The sequence below is a fragment of the Cornus florida genome, unplaced genomic scaffold, assembly GCF_030987335.1.
Source record: "Cornus florida cultivar Cherokee Brave unplaced genomic scaffold, ASM3098733v1 CherokeeBrave_3.0.0_Hap2_Chr08, whole genome shotgun sequence".
NCBI classification, from domain to species: Eukaryota; Viridiplantae; Streptophyta; class Magnoliopsida; order Cornales; family Cornaceae; genus Cornus; species Cornus florida.
This window is the reverse complement of record NW_026775578.1, coordinates 42,608,229-42,633,742: the sequence shown is the minus strand read 5'-3', so window position 1 is coordinate 42,633,742 and position 25,514 is coordinate 42,608,229. Positions and strand designations below refer to the sequence as shown.

The window sequence follows — 25,514 nt, the reverse complement described above, 5'->3', positions numbered from 1 at the left end:
CTTGTCTTATGGAAGCTTTAATTCTCAATCTTCTGCTATAAAAGACGAGGTAGTACCACTGGTCCACTATACTTAGACTTTGGGTTCTAAAACATTTAAAGCTTCAAGTATATGTTTAGGAAAATAGTGCTTGGTATTGCCACGTAGAAAGGAAAAATTATTCAGTTCTGTGTTTGCTACATCGAGGAAGGATTTGAGATTGATCTATATATTATATTTTACAAAATGATTACCCTAAATTTAATTCACACAATCTTTCTCAACAGATGTCACTCATACGTTCTGCGTGTGCTTTGCTTTCATTCTCACTTTTGTGTGATTTAAATTTTGTTACTTTCATACTTCTGCTCTTAAATTTGCTCTCGTTCCAGCTCTCGGTCTCACTCTCGTTCTAAGTGACTTATCTCTAAACTTGAACTGGCATGCCAAATGCGTGAATTTTTTACCAATGAAAAAAAAAAAAAAAAAAAAAAAAAATTCGAACTCACTAATAACTGGCTTAATTTGAAAGTGTTAAACCACTTAACTAGAATATGTATGAGGCAAAAATTATCAAAATATTTGAAACTGAAGTTTCATGAAAGATCAACATGCGCTTAAAGAGCAATCCATATTCTATTAACAATTGTCAAGTGACACAAATGTAGTGGAAGAATTAAAGCAATTGTGTTGATAAATGTGTGTATTTTTGGGAACCATGGGTATATTGGTAATTTAGAACCTGCCATGCCTACGTAGAGTGAAAACCACTACACCCCCACTCCCCTCTCTCTCTCCTACTTCACATGCGCTGATTCCACTATTCTATCAATAACAAAGACTGCTCATTGGATTTATATATGTCCAAACCCTCTCTGTCTCTCTCTCTCTCTTTGTTCTTTATTTTTTTCTGGTTTTTACAGAATTAATCACTGGATATGATGTAAAATCTTCTTCTCTGCAAATCAAATCCAATGGTTGGATACCCACTTGTTCATCCTCTTTTGTTGTTTTCTCTCTCTGAATAGATTCTCCCCATTACACATTCCATATATTATCGTCTCCTTTATCTGTGTGGGTTTGTATTTTCTTCTTCTTCTTCATTTTCTGCCATTGTTCATGGCTACTACTACTATTACAGCTCAAATCTTTGAAAACAACCATGAAAACAATCAGAATGACAACAATCAGAAAAACCCAGAAGTTAACAGGCAAGAAATTCAAGCCGCCATTGCCAAAGCTGTAGAGCTCAGAGCTCTTCATGCGGCTCTGATGCAGGGTAACAGCCCTGCCCATCTCAGATTCCCCTCTGCCTCTCACTCCTCTACCCAGGATTACCCTGTTTTCACTCCTGTGAGTTTCACTTTTAATTTACCAAATTCATTTCTAATTATATACATTTATGTGTGCGTGTGTGTTTGTGTTTTTTGTGTGTGCGCCTTTTATTCATTTATATTCATGAATCATGAACCTGTTGAAATGTATGTGTCTTTGTGTACTTCATTCTTTATTATAACTTTACTGTACTTTATAGAGAGAGAGTTTTTGTTGAGTTATGCCTTCAATTGAAGCTTTCTGGGTTCCTGATTTTAGTACAGTTGAAACCATAAATTCAATCTCGTTTATGAGGCTATGTTTGGTTATATGGAATTGGAGCCTTGAAATTGAAATTTGAGAGCAAATTGTTTAAACTTTGTACTAAATTTTCTCTAATTTCAATTCCAACACATCAATTCCACACAACGAACATAGCAATTGTATTCTCATTTACTACCATGATCATGAGCTCTATGTTCATAGTTTTGCTTGTTCATTTATTGTTCTGAATTTAGGAATTCACTTATGCTGCGTTTGGAAATTGGGAGCACGGACGCGCTAGTTGAAATTAGAGGAAATTTAGTTTGAAATTAAATTTTCTCAAATTCCATTTCCAATATGTCTATTTGGTGCTCCCAAACATACCTTCATGGTTTTTTTTTGTTCATTGACTATAATTAAACTGAATTTTAAAGTTTTCATTAATTTTTTCCTAGGCAAGAAACTCACAACCATTTGCTCCTAAGGGGACTTGAACCCTCACCATCCACATTTTGGGAGATTGAGGAGACACTATTAGGTTCAGTTTATGTTTTTATATTGATTAGTTCAATTTTCCGTACTTTTTGTTCCTTGATTTTGATTCCTTTGCATGATCTATATATATATATATATAAAGAAAAAAGAAAGAGATTAGTTAATCCTACTTTATTGATAATGGAAACATTTGCTTGGGAAGGAATGTTGAATGTCTAAAGCTTTGTTAGACTATATTTTGAATTTGGTATCATGGGTTTTGATGAATATGATGATTTCTATATTCTTCATATTTTTCGGCATCAGAATTCCAGTTACCACTCTCTTGTGCTCTTACATTGATTTCTATTTCTGTTTTCTGTATTTGGGATCCTAAGGGAAATGACTGACACTTCGTAGTTACTGAAATCTTTTTTATTTTAGGCCTTTATTTGTAGTTGGATAAGCCTTGAAATTTTCTTTACTTATTGAAGCAAAGTTATGACCACTAACATTTTCTCAAAATTTGACAGAGTTATGAAGATGAACCATTACCGGGGATTCAACAAATCCGGTTAGAGAGCCAAAATTTATCAGAATGTTGGGATGATTATGGACTAAGAGGAGGTAATGGTGATGAAAACATCATATCGGATTATATAAAGGCGAATGCTTCTTCAAGAAAGGGACCGCCCTCTATAATGTCCAACTTAGAAGCCCATACATGTGGAGGTGAAGATCAAAGTTCTTTAAGTGCTTCATGTGATGACAACATTACAGTAACTAGAACACTACCCGGATCGGATTTCCATAAATTAAGAAGGAGAAACAGTTTGGGCAATTTCAATTCTGCCGCGTATTGCAATAAGAGCAAGTCAGCAATCGTAAGTACTGAAACCGGTAGTTCCACCAAGAATGGAAGGAATTCAAATATTGTTGTGCCATTAACAGATTTACACTCTTCAGTTCATTCACAACCAAAAAACCGCGGATTGAATCTTTCGTGGTTGTTTCCTCGGCTAAAGAAGAGGTACAAGAATGAAAAATCACCAAACCGAACTGAGTCAGAAGTCTCCCAAAGTTGTAAGGACTTGGGGAGAATGTCCATTGAGACGATGAGGAGGGAACTTATGGAAGCAAATGAGAGTAGGGATGCAGCCTTAATGGAGGTCACGGAGATGAAATCTTCGTTTGGGGACTTAAAACAGAAGTTGGAGTACTTAGAGAGTTACTGTGAAGAACTGCAGAAGGCACTAAGACAAGCAGTGCAAACAAAGGATTCCCATGTTCCCGTAAATCTCGGAAATCTTCTTCCTAAGAAAGGGAAATCCATTGATGGGAATGGAGAGAATTTGATGCCGGTGAGCGAGGAAGTAATGGTGGAGGGTTTCTTGCAAATTGTATCAGAAGCAAGGTTATCAGTGAAGCAATTCTGCAAGACACTTGTAAGCCAGATTGAACAAACTGATGATACTCTAAGGGACAACCTGAATTTGCTTCTTCAACCATATAAGTTGTCTCTAAATTCCAAGTACTCAAAGGCAGTGTTGTACCATTTAGAGGCCATCATAAACCATTCTCTCTACCAAGACTTCGAGAACTGTGTGTTTCAAAAGGATGGCTCACCAAAACACTTGAATCCCCAACAAGATCGCCACGCGCAGTTTTCATCATTTGTCGCGCTGAGAAACCTGAGCTGGAATGAAGTGTTGAGAAAAGGGACCAGATACTACAGTGAGGAATTTAGCAAGTTCTGTGACCAGAAGATGAGTTGTATCATTGCGACACTAACTTGGACAAAACCATGGCCTGAACAACTCCTCCAGTCGTTTTTCGTTGCTGCCAAATGCATATGGTTGCTCCATTTGCTTGCGTTCTCATTCCACCCACCATTGGGGATTTTAAGGGTCGAAGAGAACAGAAGCTTCGATCCTCATTACATGGAGGATATGTTTGCAGATAGGCAAAGATCACACGGTCCTAGCCGGGTGAAGATTATGGTATTGCCAGGATTTTATATGCAGGACAGAGTACTTAGGTGTAAGGTTCTTTGCAGGTATAAATCAATAGCCTAAGTATATATCTTTTCTCCTTTCCTCATCGAGAATCTAACTTGTATCCTACAAAATTGTGTTGATTTATGCTTAAATGTGTACTTTAACTGCTCAATGAAATTGGTTGGTACTTCTTTGAGGATTTGGTACGCGTTCATTAATTTTTAGCGACGGTAGGCCGTTATTGCCCTAGAGCATGATGGAAAAAAATGATTCACGTAGCCGACCTCAAATAATTGAAAAAAAGGTTTTGCTGGGTTGAGCTGAGACGGCTACAACCTAGATGATACTTATACATCCTCTTTAAGGAATTGTTTGCACTTTGCATTCATCGAATCTTAAACTTAATACTTCACGAGACACCATCCAAATTAGTCTCATTTTCAAGAATTTTATTTTCTATTACCTCAAAATTTCATTGTGTCTTTTATTTTTTATGCTTAATTTAATAAACGAGTTACATAATCATTTAAATTAAATGAGTTTAACAAGTTACGCGTGTAACCCGTTTAATAAATGAATCGTGTTTGTGACAAGAGTCCAGTAACAAATGGATTTCTCAATATGAATCATAAATGTATTCAATTCATAAGATGATTCATGTTTCAAAATAATGAATTTAAATTAACTCACTCATGTATCATAAGAATGAAAATATATCATAAATTTTGCTGAATGAATTTAAAATGGTTCATTGTAAAATGAGATGAGTCAAATAGATTCTTGACAATACTAAAGATGAAGCATAGACCAATGTAAAAATATATATATTTTTTATACATAAATCATCACAAGCATGTGCCCGTCTTTGATACATGAATCATCCAAATACGTGCTTATACAAAAGACGCATATATATCTTTAGTTGATACAAGTACCATCAAAAACATGGTAAGGGGACATGAATCAAAATAATTAGACTTTAATTTTTTATATATATATATATATATTAAAAAATTATTTAACAATATTTTGAAACAAATTTCAACATTAATGCAATATTATTTAAAAATATTTTGAAAATCATTTCATTTCATTTATATATATATATATATATGTATATATATATCACTCATAAAAAAAAGAATTAAGTTATTATTAAATACTATTATTTTATTATTATTAATTTTAGCACTTTAAAAACTATGGTTGATACATGAAACATAAAAAAAAAAAATGATAAGGGACTTTAATTATATATATATATATATATATATATATAAAATTTTGAAACAAATTTCAACATTAATGCTATCATTTCATTAAAATTTCAACATAATGCAATCATATCATACCATTTCATTTCATTTATATATATAACTCATTAAAAAATATATATATATATTATTAAATACTACTACGTATTACTAGAATTTTTTTTTTTAGCACTTTAAAGACTACAGCATTATGACGTGTGGAAAAAAAATATCTTAAAGATATTTCTGTGTCTCTCTCGCTGTCAATCTTGTGCTTCACGAAGTATCCCTTTATCCCACAGCAGACTTCAAACTCTCTTCTAAAGCTCTCAGAAGCTTTTCACCGCTGCCAATGGCTGCCGGCCCCGGCAATTCCTCCGACGTACTGGAAACCCCATTCCTCGACGCCGAAAGACCCAACATCCTCCAGAGGATCTCCGAGGAAGGCGGCTACGCCTACGTCAGCATGGCGGCCCGCGCCGCCTCCGGCGACTTCCGGGCGGCGGAGGCGTCGCGCGAGATGGCGTGGGAGCAGCTCCACTCCGGCCCTTGGCACTCTGTGCTCCCCATCTGGAGGGACGCGTACTCGATGGCTTGCCTCCACGTGGCCAACTTCCATTACACCCACGGTGACTTTAGGGAGGCCATTAGGGTTCTTGACATGGGGTTGATCATGGGAGGGATGGTTCTGCGTAAGGATTTGGATTCGGCGGTCCAAAAGGTGTCGGGGAAGGCGACTGCTCTCGACGAGGCCGCTGAGGGTTCTGCAAAAGTTGAATGTCGATTCATTGACGAAGAAATTGATGAAGCGGAGGTGAGGTTCGTTTTCTCTTTCTCTCACTGTGAATTATTGTTGGAATGTGGGTACTGAATCACAGTGATATTATTGTTGGATTTTATTTGAAATTTTTTCTTGATTATATTGCAGAGTATTTAATTTTGTTAATTGATAGAGGAAGCAATGGTGAATTTTGTTTAGCATTTCTTTGTCTTCGGATTGTTTTTATGTTGACAATATCATGTGTGGTTCATGTTGAGCGGCTAAGAAATTACATTATACATATGAATTGAATGTGACAGAAATGCGAGAATTGAGATGGATGTGCAGTAAGACAAAAAATGATAAAATTTGAAATTAATATACATTCGTGAGATAGTTGAAGTAACCTGAATAAATATGGTTCCGACATGTGCACTAGATAGGAAGAGTGATATAATTCACATTGAGGATGTTCGTGGAAAGGGAAGACCAAAATAAAATATGGGTGGAGTCAGTAACATGTGGTGTGACCGAGGTTATGACCTTAGATCGGAATGAAAAAAATATGATTCATGTAGCTAACCATAAGGAATTAGAAAAAAGGTTTTGCTGAGCTGGGCTTATTACAATTAGGAATGCTTTCCATGTGGGGTGATAAATTTGAGAGTAAAATGCCCTTTCATCCCCATAACTATATGGCTTCTGTCACTATCATGTTTTTAGATTGTGGTATTGGTTATCTAATAGTAATCCTTGTAGTAATGGTGTTGAGGAATCAATTATCACGAGCAAACCACTCAAAGCTCAATGAAACTCGTGTTTTGATTAAATGTGTTACTTTGGAATGTTTCTTATTGTTTTTTGTTATTGTTATGGGTAGTACCATAATTAGTAGGATCTTCATGTTACTTGGAGGAAGTCTTGTGCTCGTAGTTGTGTTAGGAAGATGTGGGATTTTAGTCGCCGTGCTTGTCATTTTATGGGGTTGAGGTCATGACCTAAGAATTGATGTGCAATACTTTATTTCAGTGGCTTAATGAGGCGGCTGTTTTTTTGTATAGTCTTTGTTGATTTCCAGGAGAGTGTTGTATAGATTAGTTTAGTGGATCTTATTTGTAATTTTGTACCCTCTGTACATGGCTTGCAATCCCGTTATTGATGCTCTGTAAGGAACTTTTACTTATTCAAAAAAAAAAAAAAGAAAAAGAAATCTGTAGCTTTTTAGGTTTAATTTAATATACTATAATAAAGGACAGGTTATGGTTGGAAAATCATAAATTGGACAACCTGATGTTACATACCTGATTGGGTATTCTTGGCTTATTTATTTTTCATCTCAGAAATTTATTTCTATTTTCTATTTTTGTTTTTGGGTGGCATTTGTGTGATGTAGACAATGGTAATTTATTTATATTTTTTGACATAAATTCAAAACTGAAGATCATTGACTCAGTATAAAAATACCAAATGGTGACTAGAATTAACTACCAACAGACCTAAACCCTGGATATTACCAATAAAGTTTTGCATGAAGAAGGAGATGAGACTGGCAGAATTTAGTAGCTTTTTGCTTGGAGGTCATGCCCAATGTTCAAACGAATGGTTTGCCATCTAATTAATCTAAACCAGTGAACATGAGTCTTTTATTGTTTCGTGCACATGCACTGCTATTTATCATTCTGCAAATTTATTATCTTAAAATTTATAGCTAAACCCTCAAATTTAAAATAAACCTGATTTTATTTTTTGCAAAGTTGATGTAATCTTGGAAATAACAAGGTGGTTTAGCTTTAGTAGTCATTATCAGTCCATAAAAGCAGCTTTCCTCTTTTTATGATATAAGTATCATGTTTTGTTTTTTTTTTTTTTTTTCTCATTTTCATTTTACAACTGATTAGGACTTCTTGAAATCTGATGATGCCTGCACATATATTTTAATAATTATCTGTGTGATGGTAACACAAGCAACCGAGAAAAAGAAGAAAAAAAAGATTTGTGATTTTCATACTCATGTTGAATTTGATCCTGTAGGTGCTACGGGTTTTACCCATGAAGTCATTGTCTTGTAAGATTGTTGGGAAAATATCTGCTCTTTCTTTGGAGGGATTCCTGCGTGATTATTTCCTGTCAGGTTCTCCAGTTATAATCAGTGATTGTATGGAACATTGGCCGGCTAGGACAAAGTGGAATGACATGGATTATCTAAAAAGGGTTGCTGGCTTACGCACAGTTCCAGTTGAGGTGATTAGTTTTCCACTTATTGTGATTGCTTAAGAGTCGGATAATTCACATAGTGCGCTCTCTTGCACCAAATTCTCAATGTATTTCTTTATTGCTAAGGACTTTGCTAGGAAATTTTTTGCAAAATACAGGTATCTGAGTATATTTTCAGTATTTTGTATATTGTGGATATAAACATAAATGAATTTTTTTTTTCCTCGGGTTGTAAAATGGAAGTTGAAAGGAATATAAGAACAGTTTTATACAAATTTTAACCCAACTTTTTCTAGGGTCATATCCTTGTTCAATCATAAGCGCCCATGTCTTTTCTCATTACATCGCCCCACGTTCTGATTGGCTTTTCTTTTGTAGTGTTGAACTGTTTACCTTGAATCAAATTACTTTCTGGTGCTTTTATTGCAACTTTTAACTGTCTTTGACAGCTTCCACCCCTTTTGCCCCTCTTGTTGTTGCCTTTTAATTTCTCACTAGTTCATTCGCTTCTTAATACATCATTCATCTCAACTTTCGCGATATCTTTACCACCCAACATTTTCTACCATGAAGCATTTCTTGTATTCAATGATCAAATGACGTTCCTTAAGCACTTTTCTTGTCTAAACCTACCATTTTTTGTGGATGGTCAGTTGAAAGTAATTACTGCAGTCACTTTTGGGAGTTTATGGTCATTGACTTTCACCCTCCCACTTCCTAAATTATTTAGTTATATTACATTTTCTCAGTTTTTGTCTTGCTTTGTGTTATATCCTTTTAGTCCAAAATTCTTGTAAAGACTCTAGTTGGTTGGCTAAAGCTACAGTATTAGTAAGGAGAAACACCATTATACTCTTTTTGATACAGTTGGAAATTCTTCCATTGCCAATGTAGAAAGATTATGGTTGATGTTGACCCTTTGTTTTAGCTTAATATGATTGTAATCCATTTGTCTCTTCTGAAATTGTTCTCTTGCAATTTTTGACGAGAACATGTCGTTGATTACTTTCAAGTATGTTTTAGCATATACAAGTGCAGGTAGGGAAAGCAGCTTTTAAACATCATCTGTTCCTCTTGTTAGTAGGTTGTAATCAACAATCTTAGTATACATATGAAAAATTATGTGACTATGTGATGTAGATGCATTACATATGAAAATATATAAATGATGTGTAAGGATGTTATTCTGATTTCAAATCTGTATTGTGGGGAAGAACATCAATATCTATTAGTAATGACTCAAAAATTACTAATAAGTAGGTTGTGGGAATAAATGGTTAGTAGAATTGAAAGTTATGACGTAAATATAACTATGGAAAGATTGAGGGCAAAATAAAAGCATCAGATGGGAACATAGACGTTATCTACCCATTTTATACAAGTATATGATGTGACTTGGGGTTAATATCTAAGGGTTAATATCTTGTGTGAATTAGAAGCTTGTCTGACTTTCAATTTGCAGAAAATACTGTCCTTGAATGATTTTCTTGATATGAAAATTTTTAAAACTTGAAAATGTCCTGCAGGTTGGGAGAAACTATTTATGCCCAGAGTGGAAGCAAGAGCTAATAACATTTTCCCAGTTTCTTGAGAGGATCAAGTCAAATAACTGCACTGCGGTGGTCCCTACATATTTAGCTCAGCATCAATTGTTTGATCAGGCATGCATATCCTTTTATGTGGATGCTATGTAGTCAGACTGTGGCATAGAACTTTGGGACTCTGTATTACAGATTTTTATTGTTGATTTCATATTTAAATTGCAGATAGAAGATCTAAGAAAGGACATCGTTATTCCTGACTATTGTTTTGTCGGTGGCGGGGAGCTCAGGTCACTTAATGCTTGGTTCGGTCCAGTTGGGACCGTGACACCATTGCACCATGATCCACACCATAATATACTTGCTCAGGTAATTTAGAATTAGTTCTGGACGTCAACATGACACTGCCTTCTCTAGTTTGTTCTTCACTTCCAAAATACTAGTAGCCATTCTTCCTGGAGTTATGTTCCTTTTGCTTCTAAAATTGACTTGTGTTCCTTTTGCTTTTAAAATTTTAACTTTTGTGTTCTTATACTCTTAATGTGGTACTATAAATAGAATTTATGCTTTATCCTTAGAAGAGACATGTTATAAAGTGACTGTTATTTTTGCATACCTACTCCAGTATATTTTTCACTTTTTTTATTAAATTTTTTTAATCATCTTTTATTTATTTGTTTGTTTTTAAATTTAGTCTGTCTTCATTGATGCACAATATGACAATTGTGAAGGTGAACATAGATACGATGTATATATGACTAGATACAGATATGTTTTTATGAGAAATCGTGGAAATAGTCAAATAGGATACCAAATCACAAGGACATTGCAATATAAATGGATATGCATGTATGTATTATGTAATGTATGAATATATGAGCATAACCAAATAATTGTTTGTCTTATATTTACACACATTTAATGACAAACATCCATTTTTTGTACATTTATCAAATATAACTGAAATTCTAATACGATAACGTTTCTAAGTCACATGTTAAAACTAATGGTCATGTTGCATAGACATGATGTACTTGTTATATATCGACTCTTCTTCTTGGTATATTTGATATATTTGAAACTGCACCCCCACTTGAACCAACTCATCCAAACCATCTCATCCATTCCCTCCCCCACTCTAGGAGCCCGTTCAAACCATCTCATCCATTCCCTCCCACTCCACCACTTGACTGCACCCCCACTTGAACCAACTCGCTTTTCCCAATGTTCATCTTTAGGCCCGAGACTGCTTGGAAGCAAACCAACACACATCTCATGTATCTCAGTTGGTCCTCTGTCACATCACAAAAGATGATGGTATCATCCACAAAGAGCAAATGAGAAACCACCAATTGGTTGGGGGTCTCTGCCCATCGAAAAACCTCTAATAAGACCCAATCCTTCCGCCCTTCTCATCAATCTGCTAAAAGCTCCATGATAGTGATAAACAGAAATGGTGAGAACGGATCTCCCTGCCGCAGGCGACTATACTAAAAAATATTGCATCTAATTATTCAAAAGATGTGTGCTGAAGTATTTGAGAACTAACTATTGGATAATTTTTTTCAAAATTTAAATGATTTTTTTATTGTAGATACATGTAGAAATGATCTAACACATGTACCAAGTATCTGAGGATTTAGTATGAATAAGGATATGACACCTTTGTAGGAGTATCTGTACTTTAAAGGATAGAGTTCCTATTTAGACCATAAGTTCTTCTGCAGTCAACATTATGACTACATGCAATTGAGTTAATGCTTTCAAGGGGCAAAACCAATTTTAAAAATTTTAGGTACAGTGTGTTTGAATTCTCATAAAAGAAGAAGAAGAAGATAATAAATAGTAAGGCAAGCCATACAGAGCCTATAATGTGACGAAATTGTCTAAAATGTCTCCACCTGTCAAGAAAAAAAGTGTTTGCTGCTTGCCAGTTCGGAACACAACACTGTTTCAAATATGCAGTGCCATGTTGGAAAATTGTACTGGCAACTTTTTGTTTCAAGAATTTTAGTTTGTTCTGTACTTTAGTGTGCTTTAGAGTCCATAGATTTTAAAATGAGTTTCCTCCTGGGTATTCATAGATTCTTTTGATATATGACGATGATCATAAGCATGGAATAATGCTGCTTATGGTTGCTCTTTTATGGTTACTAGGGTTATGATTAGATTGTTGGTTTAGGTTTTAAAAAAGTAGGAAGGTTGTCAGCTTGGTAGATAGAAAAGGATTGGTATTCTTTGGTTTTAGAAGTAATGGATTGCAGAAATTTCAGGAAAAATGTATACAGAATTTTCTAGGCAGCAAGTTCCTCAAGAAGCACCATCATCAAATGTTTAGGTTGCATCACACATCACATGGAACTTGAAAAGCTTTTTCTGAATTCTTAAAAGTCAACTTTATTTAATTGCATAAATATTTGGAGGCAGTTGCACTTTCCCTACTACTAATAGGAATTATGCTCCAAAATATTGATACTTAGATTATTAGGACCATTATAGACCTATCATAATCCCCATATGATGATTTATTAACATAACTAGACGATTTATTAATATAACTAGACCCAAAATAGGACCCAAGGATCAGAACTAGTTTCCGTGTCCATATTATACCTGGACTGCTAAATTATAAGCATTACCCCTTGTGGTCCTTGTTAATCGAGGATGTTGAGATGGGCAGACTGGGTATTTACCTAATTTTGACTGCTAAAATGTAATAAATTTTATCAACAACATAATAACTTATAAAATAACATAAATTTAAAACAAAACTTCATTATAGAAAGTCTAAGCACACTCCAAGTAAGTTGTTCATTAAGCTGTTTTCTCATTATCCTGCTCAGCATCATTCTTCCCCACATTGGAGATTCCTTGACCTCATTATAGTGTTGTAGTATAATAAACCAGCCATAAATTCAGAACTTCCACCCTTGCAGGGGTAAAATTCATAAGTTGATTTGACATGAGTTTCCCTTGAGGAGTTCATCTCTCACATCGTACTTTTCAATCTATCTAGAATAATTGAATCAATGGTTGCGATAGCTTGTAAATCAGAGACATTTTAGGTTTTGGTGAATAAAGAAGTTAACCATGTTTATATTCTTCACTCCACCTTCCTCAAATTTGGGATCATATTACAAGGTGCCACCAAGTGAGGGAGTGGGGGTGGTGAGGATCGGTTCCCTTGGAAGGCATCTGGTGTTGCTGAGGTGCCTTCTAAGGTAGCCTTGTTTTCCTGGACAAGGGTTATGGGTAATACCTTTGCTGACAACTTGGTGAGAAGAGGAAGTTCCTTTGAATTGATGTTGTATGTGCAAAGGAGACAGTAAACCATCTCTTGATTTATTGTTCGGTAAGCAGAGAGTTATGGTCTTTCCTATTCTCTTTCTTTGAGGTCCATTTGGTCTTCCCAAGTTTGGTAATTGAGGTGGTGGAGACGGGTGAGGAAGAGTCATTAAAAATGCAAGACCAGTTTGGAGTGAAGAGCTCTGTCTTTGGCAGTACATGTGGGTGCGCTATATAAGCAAACTTTCCAGAACAAAGACGTCATTGTCCACAAGCTAAAGTTTTGGATGCCTAGTTACTTGATTTCATTGTTGCTACGCTCCTCTTGTCAATGTCGGTAGCGTCTATCTTTTATTATAAATAGGATGATCATCCATCCCCTGAACCTCTCAACCTTGAATGGAAACAATTATAACTGGTAATCATTGTTTTTTACCCAGGACTAGATCAAGTTGCAAAGAAGACTGAATTAAAATAATCCAAGGAAGTCGGGTGGGTTTAATGCTCATAAATAAAATAACAAATTAACCCTATAACCATTATTATACTAGTTTGTTTTATTTATATAGTCTAAAATAGTATTAATAATAATAAGAATTTAAATAAGAATTAAATTCTCTTTTATTTTTATTCTGCCACTACCAACCAATCTTAATATACCTGTGAATAAAGTTAGGGTGTATAATCAACTCAGGCTTATATACTAGCCAAAGCTTAATAGAGTTTAAAGCGCATAGGTAAATCATATGGTCATTGACATTGACCTGGTAACACCCCTGGCATATAGGCATCAACCTACGAAATGGATATATATATATATATCTATCCTGTACCTAGCACTTGAATCATTGACTAATCAATGACCAAGAAAACACAACACCATCCTCCTGTCATTTATTTACTATATATATATTTATATAACGATTCTTCATTTCGCTTGCCCAAAAGTAAGACCATCTTTTCATTAATTTACTAAGCAATACTTCACTGTACCTGGGAGCAATTATTTTTTTTATTCAAAGGAAACAATTTTCTATTGACACTAACTTAATTTTATTCATCTCATAAAAAAAAATTCAAATAAAATAAATATAATTCCAAATTTATCAAGTACTCAAACATTGATCCAATTAATCATCTAGCAAGTATCCATTGAAATAATAAAATTATTCATATCATAATCCAAACTAAATAAGCTAGATAAAATTATAAGCTATTTCAAGTCCGAACTAAAAATAATAATTCCAAGTCCATGTCGACATCAAAATAATCAAACTATTATAAATTCTCCAAGCCAAGCAACGTTAAGTAAATCTTTTCCAAGCATGCTAAATATTTCCGGTACCATTTCCTTCACCTACAAAATTGTTTTGGTTAACAAGAGTAACCATTAGTATATGAGATGCCACAACCAAGCAACTTTGATGAAAGCATGAACATAAAAATAATAATAGTAATAATAATAATAATAATCATATAAACTTTTTAATCAATTTCATCCCAAATATTCATCCCAAATATTTATCACGTCTCAATCAAATAAATTCCGGGCATTGTCCGTAATTCCGTGCACTTGACATCGCAAGTCACGTAACACCTACTCGGTTCACGAGCTACTAAACAGTTGGGTACGAGCACCACTTGGCCAAGTCTAAGGTTTTTCACCCAAGGGCACCGAGCCTTATCTTGCTTTTCCGGACAACCCCGTTAACTAATCAATTTACACTTAAACCAAATTCTACACCTTGACTATGTGTGTCAATATATAATCACTCAATGAAGTATTTTATCAACACCTTGAATGCATGAATTCTCAAATAAATCAAAATCAGAATTTAAAACCGCAACTTATGCAACAATGTATATTCATGTTATATAGCAACTAACAATATATTCTCAATTAATACTCAAATTAAAACGCAAAATAATTTCACTTTAAAATAATTAAATAATAGTTAAAATTTGTATATAGAACATGATACTCAACAAAATCATAAAAAAGAACAAATCACATAATTAATGGTTATTAAGGTTAGTATACCCCTACCGCAATCAGAGAAAAACAAAACCTTAGATGATCAATAACTACGAATTGCTACTCCAGTGCTATGAAACTGTAGATCACGATGAATGGATAAATTTTTGTTCTTGAATCCCTTGAAAAATTACAATGCCCTATCCTCGGTATCAGGAAGAAGATTGAAAGAGAAGAAAAGGCTAGGGTTTCTCTCTTTTTTTTTTCTTTTTTTTCTTCTTACGTTAATATTATTATTAATATATATATATATATACACATATTTGCTATCTTGTACTTTATGTAGTCCACTCACGTTTCTAATACCTTATGCACAACCACATACCTTCACCCACTAGGCACGTGACCTTAACTAACCATATACTACATAATTACATTGGTGCGAATGTCGAGGTACATCATTACTTAGATATTATTCCTTTTAATTATTTTGTTTTCTTTTTACTATAACACTCGGTCACATACAGAATATCAAAACAACACGTTTTCCTATATAAATGATACTAACCATCTTATTCTCCTTGTTTCATGTATATATATATATATATATATATATAAAGCAAAGGAACATCATATATATATATATATACATCTCTTTTCTTTTATTTCTTCCCTAACCCACTATTTTTCTTTAATTACATTCTCAACTACCACAAATTATTATCACCTAAATACACCCAATATTATATAACAACACTACTATTAACTAAAATAATAATATCGATGATAAAATTAAATAAAGAAATAATAATAGTATTAATATTAATAAAATCAAATAAACAAATAATGGTAATGATATTTATATTTTCATATTTTCGGGTATTTACATCCTGACCACCAAAAAAAAAAATTGTCTTCGAAATTTAAAACATACCTCTATTGGCAAACAAGTCAGGATACTTGGATCGGACCTCCGTCTCACGTTCCCACGTAGCCTCCTCCACTCCGTGGTGTCTCCATAGTACTTTGATCAAGGGAATGGTTTTGCCTCGAAGTACTTTCATATTCCATCCTTACATGGTTACGTTGATTGGAGGAGTCCTAGCTCATTTTTGGCTAGTTTGTTTAGCCGATGAAGGAGGGGTGACACCTGAAGAGTTGCCACTTATTGTGCGAGATTTCGTGGACGTGTTTCTAGATGACTTGGTTGATTTGCCCCCACAGAGGGAAATGGATTTCTCTATAGATGTCATACCTGGTACTACGCCCCATCTCTATGGCGCCATATCGTATGGCACCGGCAGAGTTGAAGGAGTAGAAGATGCAATTGCAAGAGCTAGAAGATAAATGATTCATACGCCCTAACACTTCTCCATGGGGAGCACCTGTGCTCTTTGCTAAGAAGAAGGATGGGTCCTTGCGCCTTTGCATTGACCTATCGAAAGTTAAACTGGGTCATTATCAAAAATAAATATCATTTACCAAGGATTGATGATTTGTTTGACCAACTCAAGGGATCGAAGTGTTTCTCGAAGATAGACTTGAGGTCAGGGTATTATCAGTTGGGGGTCAAGAAGGAGGATGTTTCTAAGACCGTTTTTCGCACACGGTATGGGCATTATGAGTTCCTAGTGATGCCATTCAGTTTAACAAACGCACCAGCAATGTTTATGGACTTGATGAATCGAGTCTTCAGTGCCTACCTTGATAGATTTGTTGTGGTGTTTGTGGATGATATCCTAGTGCATTCATCATTAGAGGAGGAGCATGAAGGTTACTTGAGGATTGTGTTACAGACCTTGAGGGAGCATAAGCTTTATGCAAAATATGAGAAGTGTGAATTTTGGCTACCGGAGGTAAAATTCCTTGGATATGTAGTGTCTGGGGTTGGGATTTCTGTGGATCCTTCAAAGATTGAGGCTGTGATGAATTGGGAACAACCGAAGAATGTATTTGAGATTCGTAGTTTCTTGGGACTAGTAGGTTACTATCGCCAATTTGTGGAGAATTTCTCACGACTAGCTACACCTGCGACTCGACTCACTCGCAAGGGAGAAGTTCATTTGGGATGAGGCTTGTGAACATGCTTTTTAGGAGTTGAAGAAGAGACTAACAACCGCCCCAATTTTAGTGATACCCGAGTGTGGCTTAGGTTACACCACTTATTGTGATGCCTCACGAGATGGTTTGGGTTGTATGTTGATGCAAACCGAAACGGTGGTAGCTTATGGTTCACGTCAGTTGAAGAACCATAAGTAGAATTATCCAACTCACGACCTAGAGTTAGCAGCAGTGATTTTTGCCTTGAATATGTGGAGACATTATTTGTACGGAGAAAAATTTGAGGTGTTCTCTGATCATAAAAGCCTTAAATACCTCTTCTCACAGAAGGACTTTAATTTGAGGCAGAGACGGTGGATGGAGTATATGGAGGATTATGACTTTGACTTGCAGTATCATTCTGGGAAAGCTAACGTGTTAGCTGATGCTTTGAACCGAAATTCACGAGGTAGTATGGCTAGCGTTGCAATTCGGGAATGGAAAATAATGGAAAACATAGCAGAGTTAGGCTTGTATTTCAGTAAGGACAGAGAGCCAGCCACCTTATCTAGTCTTATTGCTCAACCAACTCTAATGAGTAGAGTGATTGAGGCACAGCAGCACGAAAGTAAGGCTATTGCAGTTCGCACTCGCATTTCAAGCGGTGAGGTAGTGGAGGATTGTGCAGTTCATTCTGATGGAGGTTTGAGGTTTAGAGGCAAGTTGTTTGTGCCTTTGCCCTGTAGAAATGATATCCTTAGGGAGTTTCATTACTCTCGACTTGCAGTGCATCCAGGTGACACAAAGATGTATCACAACTTGCTTCGCCAGTATTGGTGGAAGGGGATGAAGGAAGGGAATGAAGAAGGATGTAGCTCAGTTTGTGGCTAGATGCCTTACTTGTGCAGAGCATCAGAGGCCTGTAGGGTTGTTGCAGCCATTGCCAGTGGCAGAGTGGCAATGGGAACTTGTTACTATGGACTTTGCGACGGGGCTACCAAGATCGCAACAAGGGCATGATGTTATTTGGGTTGTGGTTGACAGACTAACCAAGTCGGCACATTTCCTACCTATTCGGACCACAAATAGTGGAAAGACCCTAGGAAATTTATATATCAAAGAAATAGTGAAACTACATGGGTACTCTGGTGTCTATTATATCAAATCGGGATACTCGATTTACAGCCCGATATTGGCAAGGTCTTCATGAAGCTATTGAAACTTAATTGAAATTTAGCACGGCTTATCATCCTCAGACTGATGGGCAGTCAGAGAGGACTATTCAGATTTTAGAGGATATGTTACATGCTTGTATCTTGGATTTTCGTGGTAGTTAGGAGGATCATCTTCCATTGGTGGAGTTTATCTATAACAATAGTTATCAATCTAGTATTGGGATGGCACCATTTGAGACATTGTATGGTAGGCCATGTAGGTCACCTATTTGTTAGGCTGAAGTAGGGGATGCAACTACCTTAGGTCCTAATTTAGTCCGAGAGACCACAGAGAAAATCTGAATGATACGGCAACAATTAGTCATAGCTTAGAGTCGACAAAAGAGCTATGCCGACCGGAGACAGTGACTTTTGCCATTTGAAATGGGGGATCATGCGTTTCTCAAAGTTGCTCCATGCAAGGGGTGGTTGCAATTTCGTCTCAGTGGGAAGCTATCTCCACGGTTTATTGTACCATTTGAGATTTTGGAGAGAGTTGGAGAGGTAGCTTACCGTTTGGCACTACCACCACGGTTTTCCGATGTACACAATGTTTTTCATGTGTCCATGCTAAGAAAGTATGAACCGGATCCTTCACATGTGGTTAATTGGAAGGACCTTGAGATTGAGAAAGATGTGTCATATGAGGAGCGACCGATGGAGATTTTGGACTCTAGGGAGAAAGTACTTCGAGACAAGACCAATCCCTTGGTCAAAGTACTATGGAGACACAACGGAGTAGAGGAGGCTACGTGGGAATGTGAGATGGAGGTCCGATCCAAGTATCCTGACTTGTTTGCCAATAAAGGTATGTTTTAAATTTCGAGGATGAAATTTTTTTTTTTTTAGGTGGGGAGGATGTAAAGACCCGTAAATATAAAAATATGAATATCATTACCATTATTTGTTTATTTGATTTTATTACTATTATTTGCTTTTTTAATTTTATCATCGATATTATTATTGTAATTAATAGTGTTGTTATATAATATTGGGTGTATTTAGGTGATAATAATTTGTGGTAGTTGAGAGTGTAATTAAAGAAAAATACTGGGTTAGGGAAGCAATAAAGGAAAAGAGATGTATATATAAAGGAAGCTGTGTATATATATATATATTTAAAGCAAAGGAACATCATATATATATATATATATATATGATGTTCCTTTGCTTTAAATATATATATATATACACAGCTTCCTTTATATATATACGTGAAACAAGGAGAGTAAGATGGTTAGTATGATTTATATAGGAAAACGTGTTGTTTTGATATTCTGTGGGTGACTGAGTGTTATGGTAAAAAGAAAACAAAATAATTAAAAGCAATTATATCTAAGTAATGTTGTACCTCGACATTCGCATCGATGTAATTATGTAGTATATGGTTAGTTAAGGTCACGTGCCTAGTGGGTGAAGGTATGTGGTTATGCATAGGGCATCAGAAACGTGAGTGGACCACATAAAGTACGGGAAAGCAAATATATATATATATATATTAATAATAATAGAAATGTCAAAAGAAAAAAGAAGAAGAGAGAAACCCTAGCCTCTTCTTCTCTTTCAATCTTCTTCCTGATACCGAGGATAGGGCATTGGGATTTTTCAAGAACAAAAATTTATTCATTCATCGTACTCTACAGTTTCATACCATTGGAGTAGCGATTCGTGGTTATTGATCATCTAAGGTTTTGCTTTTCTTTGATTAAGGTAGGGGTATACTAACCTTAATAACCCTTAATTATGTGATTTGTTCTTCTTTGTGATTTTGTTGAGTATCATGTTCTATATACGAATTTAACTATTATTTATAAGTGAAATTATTTTGTGTTTTAATTTGAGTATTAATTGAGAATACATTGTTAGTTGCTATACAACATGAATATACATTGTTGCATAAGTTGGCGTTTTAAATTCTGATTTTGATTTATTTGAGAATTAATGCATTCAAGGTGTTGATAAAATACTTCATTGAGTGATTATATTTTGACACACATAGTAAAGGTGTGGAATTTGGTTTAAGTGTTAATTGATTAGTTAACGGGGTTGTACCGGAAAAGCAAGATAGGGCTCGGTGCCCTTAGGTGAAAAACCTTAGAATTGGCCAAGTGATGCTCGTACCCAACGGGTTAGTAGCCGGTGAACCGAGTAGGTGTTACGTGACTTGCGATGTTAAGTGCACGGAATTACGGACAATGCCTGGAATTTATTTGATTGAGACGTGATAAATATTTGGGATGAAATTGATTAAAAAGTTTATATGATTATTACTATTATTTTTATGTTCATGCTTTCATCAAAGTTTTGCTTGGTTATGGAATCTCATATACTATTGGTTATTCTTGTTAGTGTATTTTCTATTGGGTTTTGCTCCCCCCCATTAAACAAATTTTCAGATGAAGGAAACGGTACTGGAAATATTTATCATGCTTGGAAAAATTTACTTAATGTTGCTTGGCTTGGAGAATTTATAATAGTTTGATTATTTGGATGTTGACATGGATTTGGAATTATTATTTCTAGTTCGGACGTGTAATAGCTTACAATTTTATCTAGCTTATTTAGTTTGGATTGTGATATGACTAATTTTATTATTTCAATTGGTACTTGCTAGATGATTAATTGGATCAATGTTTGAGTACTTGATAAATTTGGAATTATATTTATTTTATTTGGATTTATTTTTATGAGATGAATAAAATTAAGTTAGTGTCAATATAAAATTGTTTCCTTTGAATTAAAAAAAATGATTGCTCTGGAAGTATTGCATAGTAAACTAATGAAAAGATGGTCTCCCTTTTGGGCAAGTGACATGAAGAATCGTTATATAAATATATATGTAGTAAATAAATGACAGGAGGATGGTGCTGTGTTTTCTTGGTCATTGATTAGTCAATGGTCCAAGTGCTAGGTACAGGATATATATATATATATATATATATATCCATTTTGTATGTTGATGCCTATATGCTAGGGGTGTTACCAGGTCAATGTCAATGACCTTATGGGATATCTATGCGCTTTAAACTCTGTTAAGCTTTGGCTTTGATCATGTATATAAGCCTGAGTTGATTATACACCCTAACTTTATTTGCAGGTATATTAAGATTGGCTGGTAGTGGCAGGTTAAAAATAAAAGAGAATTTAATTCTTAGTTAAACTATATAAATAAAATAAACGAATATAATAATGGTGATAGATTTAATTTGTTATTTTATTTATTATTATTATTATTATTATTATTTTGTGATATCCTTGTTCTTACATTATGGACCGGGTTTTGGAGCCCGGGGCATGACAAGTTGAGCCCATTCCAGTTTTCATTGCTATGTGAATGGTGTGGAGTCTAGAATTTATGCTTCTACTGCAGTTAACTGTTCGATAAGTCCTTTCCCTGAGTAATCCTAGTTGGATGAACTATGCTAATTTAATTACTTTCTTCAGATACCACATCTTGGTCATTCTCCTTGTTTTTTTGCTAATATAAGCAGCAGTTTTACATAGCATGAAATTTGAACATCTATAAATTTTCAGGCTAGATTGGGGGTTAACCAACTATTGCTGCACAGAACCGGTTATTGAGCGGATATGGCTCCATGGTGGTTATTCCTAGGTTCTTGCTACAAAGATTGTTGCAGACAGTTTGTATAGGGCATGGAGTGCGAAGCATTTGGGTCCAAGATTTGATATAGCTATACAGGACTGTGAGTTGGAAATAGTTGATGCTCTCTCTTTTGACCGGCTTTATGGTTTATAGGGAACTTATACCATGCAATGGAAGAAAGTCAAGGATGGAAGGTTGTCTTAACAATCCTATCTAGCTTATCAGAAGGTGATAAAAAGTAATTGGTTTTGAGAAAGGAACTTAGTGCTCTACAGTGCTTTCTTATTTGCTTTATGAATTAATGGGTGAAAGTAGCTGATGCGTGATGGAAGAACAACAGAGATGGGAGTTCTCTGTGAAGTTCTTCTGTTTGTTTATTTGAAGGTAAAGAGGGTAACTGGTTCCTGAAGAAGGAATCTGATGCTCCTTGGTTGTCTCGAAAACTGTATTTTCTTGCTCGGACAGTGGTTCTCGATTTATTATTGTTATTTTTTTTTTTTAGGTTTTGGGGTGAGAGAGTCTGGCAGCAGTCGAAGTTGTGGTCTGTATTGTTGTTATTTGTGGAGAGAGGATGAGCCCCTGCTATTTATTGTCTGTGTGGCGTATCCCAAGGTACTTGAAGGGATGTGTGGGAGGAAATTTAAGTGGCATGCTCCATGGCCCTCCCCCCCGCCCGCATGTCTGTTTTTGAGATTTTGGATGAGTTGGCTTTTGAATGATTGCCTTTAAGGGTCTTTGCATACTTCATGTGTGTATGTGTTGCATCTGGCACTCATTACCAGATTGGCTTTTCCATTGAAAAACAAAAGGAAATTTAAAGAATAATCACATGACTTGAAAAATAGCTCAACTTCCATCTCTGTTCTTTCACAAGCTAATTGTATAGGATGCATTCTTCCAAAGCTGGTGAGACCTTGTCTACCTAAAAAAAAAAAAATTAACGCGCCAAAATCTTGACGCATTGGCTCCCTCTCCTAGCCTATTCCCTCTATCATATTGTTTACTGTTTAGCGTTGCAATGACATTGCATTTACACATATTTTATTGTGAATAACCCTCCATCTTATCATTTTCAGGTTGTTGGCAAAAAGTACATTAGGCTTTACCCTGCTTCATTGTCAGAGGAACTTTACCCACACGCTGAATCCATGCTTAGCAATTCCAGTCAGGTATCCCCCCTAGATTGAGTAAATTATCCCTATGAAGTTTATGTTATTTTAATGAAAATTTATAGCTGCTATAATTGTTGTTACTATATCAGGAGAATTAGTCCAACTCTGTATTAGATAAAAATAGTTCTTGGATCATATGATAGACATAAAGGATGGTCGAAGACGAACAAGATATACAATGGTCTTGGAGCGCGTTACATGATCATGCAATGCAATTAAAACATTATAAATTTGTTCACAAGACGCTTCTAAAGTGAGTAGTTGTTCAGGGTATGGAGTGATTGATAGTTGAGAAAGAAGTAAAACATGAGTTTGGTTGAAATGGGATCAAAAAGATAAATGAGTGGGCTTATAAATAAGAAATAAATGCATTTGTGAGAAGCAATAGATGGTATCAATTGATATGAAATGAAGGAATGTCATACTACTACTATTTGTGTCCATCTAAACCCAATTAATGCACTAGTATGGATTGATTTGATTGAAGCTGAATCTGCAACAAGGAAAAATGCCAAAAAATCCCAATGGGTAGTCTCATAAAGTTGACTTGATTGACTTTCCCCATTGGGAACAGCCTCGTGGGTTTTTTCTACATTAACCTGGTACACGTGCTTAGAGTCATACACATGCACCGGGTGGATTAGGCCCATCCAAAGGTAAGGATACCCTCATCACTGATAAAGGAAACAAAAAGAAGAAAAGGAAAAGAAAAGATGTTATGGCCTTTTATCTTGAGGGGAAGAAAATGTGGCCTGAGATAGGTTGAATTCATGTAGCCATTCAAGAAAAGTTGGACTACTGTTCAGTTATTCTGCTACTGTTTTAATCTCTCTCTCTCTCTCTCTCTCTCTCTCTCTCGGGTGATGGAGTTCTTAACGTTGTAGACTTTGTTTTGTTAATTTATATTTTCCCATTCACCCTTTCGAGTCATTCCCTTATTATTGTTGAGCGTTGAGCATCCCATCCTTAAAGCTCTTCCCTTCTTGTACGTAACATTGTCAATTATAATACTAAAAAATGTTTAGGGTACTTCATAATTCTCTGTATTGATTCAGTGAGAATCTTGTTGAAGGTTAATTTGGACAAGATAGATGAGAAAGAGTTCCCGGAGGTGCAGGATCTGGAATTTCTGGATTGCATTCTACAGGAGGGCGAAATGCTTTATATCCCTCCAAAATGGTGGCACTACGTTCGATCCCTCACCACAAGTTTTTCTGTTAGCTTTTGGTGGAGTGACAACAATTCACTGATTTCCTGACGGTCTCTCGTTTCATTTTGCTGCTTCTATGCTCTCTCATGTACCATGCACATTGCTAAACATTTTATATCTTATCATTCTATACGAACAGGTATATACCGTGACTGCCATACCATAGTGACGATATATGAAATTTTGGATTTGCGAGAAATTTCAAGAAAAAAGTATTGTGGAGTATTTACATTATAGCATATATGTTCTCTCTCTCTCTGTATGAAGATAATCAAACTATTGTCATCGTCCTTGTGCAATCTTAAGTATAGGAAATGATGTGTTAATTTAATTGATAAACCCTAAAACATTTACTTATTATGCAGGAAATGAACAGAAATTGAAGGAGGCATGCTATGTGCAGATTTTTTTTTTCGTAACTCGAAACACCAACTTTGTTTTTATGGGTGTTCGGAAAAAAAATAAAATAAAATGTGAACCTAAGACAATGTTCCGAAAAATTTTATCCAGCTGTAAAACTAATCTGTTTTTTGGTGCAAGTTATGGGACAATAAGTTGATTGGACTAGTGAATGGAATGACAGTTGATCAAATCGACCGTTCCTCCAAAAGCACCAGATATGGAAACTTTCTTGACCCAATGATGAAATCCTCCTGTTAGCAGTTAGCACTTTTTTTTTCTTTTTTTTTTTTTTGTCCGTTTTTTCTTTTTCACTTCTTGCATTTATTATTGTGGCTAATAGTGTTGACTTTCTTCTCTCTGTGCTGCTTAAGTTATAATGTCAATCGTGTAAGGTTTATTATATTTTGTTTTCTAATTTGTTAAAATTAGAAGAAATTTAGTTCAAAATTCAACAAAATCAACTTTTTTCTGCCCCTTTTATCCTATTTTCTGCCTCTTTTATCCTACTTTGTACGAATATACTCCCAATTCAGTAAATTTCATACCTCCAACTTTCCTTACCGTACAAACATGTTTACCACAGTTTTAGAGAGGTTCATGTCTACTATTAGGATGGGATAACGCTTGGACATTTTAAGGCAAGAATGTCTTTAAGTTTTTTAATTTACAAGTGGTGTCAACTGTCAAAGTTAGATCCAATTCCTGATTTGGTGTCACGTGAAACTCTTTTCCCACATTGGATCTGAATGACCAAAGACTCGAGCATACAAGGATAGGTAGGTTAGAGGGCAAGCCCTTGATTCGGTGTAACGCCAA

General features: G+C 35.3%; 2 protein-coding genes across 4 annotated transcripts; both read left to right on the top strand.

Moving 5' to 3' along the window:
* Window positions 1-807: 807 nt before the first annotated feature.
* LOC132271488 (IRK-interacting protein-like) lies at window positions 808-4,227 on the top strand. The gene is made up of 2 exons (XM_059772874.1): window positions 808-1,332; window positions 2,565-4,227. Exons 1-2 carry the CDS (start codon window positions 1,099-1,101, stop codon window positions 4,104-4,106), a joined length of 1,776 nt encoding a protein of 591 aa, XP_059628857.1. The 5' UTR covers window positions 808-1,098; the 3' UTR covers window positions 4,107-4,227.
* Window positions 4,228-5,526: 1,299 nt separating this feature from the next.
* LOC132271486 (lysine-specific demethylase JMJ30) lies at window positions 5,527-25,107 on the top strand. 3 transcript variants are annotated; one of them, XR_009469719.1, is made up of 7 exons: window positions 5,527-6,095; window positions 8,073-8,282; window positions 9,782-9,916; window positions 10,022-10,165; window positions 22,991-23,083; window positions 24,159-24,435; window positions 24,662-25,107. XR_009469719.1 is itself a non-coding variant. In XM_059772871.1 (6 exons), exons 1-6 carry the CDS (start codon window positions 5,634-5,636, stop codon window positions 24,342-24,344), a joined length of 1,230 nt encoding a protein of 409 aa, XP_059628854.1. In that variant the 5' UTR covers window positions 5,527-5,633; the 3' UTR covers window positions 24,345-24,530. The 3 variants fall into 3 exon arrangements, 1 of the variants encoding a protein (XP_059628854.1); XR_009469720.1 differs by lacking the exon at window positions 24,662-25,107 and adding an exon at window positions 21,845-22,142 and having other exon boundaries at window positions 24,159-24,193; XM_059772871.1 differs by lacking the exon at window positions 24,662-25,107 and having other exon boundaries at window positions 24,159-24,530.
* Window positions 25,108-25,514: the final 407 nt, after the last annotated feature.

Bases quoted from the DNA above. Each gene is read 5' to 3' on its own strand.
- LOC132271488 (XM_059772874.1), top strand. From the start codon at position 1,099: ATGGCTACTACTACTATTACAGCTCAAATCTTTGAAAACAACCATGAA. The intron at 1,333-2,564 runs GTGAGTTTCACT...AAAATTTGACAG, and splicing joins ATTACCCTGTTTTCACTCCT to AGTTATGAAGATGAACCATT.
- LOC132271486 (XM_059772871.1), top strand. From the start codon at position 5,634: ATGGCTGCCGGCCCCGGCAATTCCTCCGACGTACTGGAAACCCCATTC. The intron at 9,917-10,021 runs GCATGCATATCC...TTTAAATTGCAG, and splicing joins AGCATCAATTGTTTGATCAG to ATAGAAGATCTAAGAAAGGA. The intron at 23,084-24,158 runs GTATCCCCCCTA...ATCTTGTTGAAG, and splicing joins TGCTTAGCAATTCCAGTCAG to GTTAATTTGGACAAGATAGA.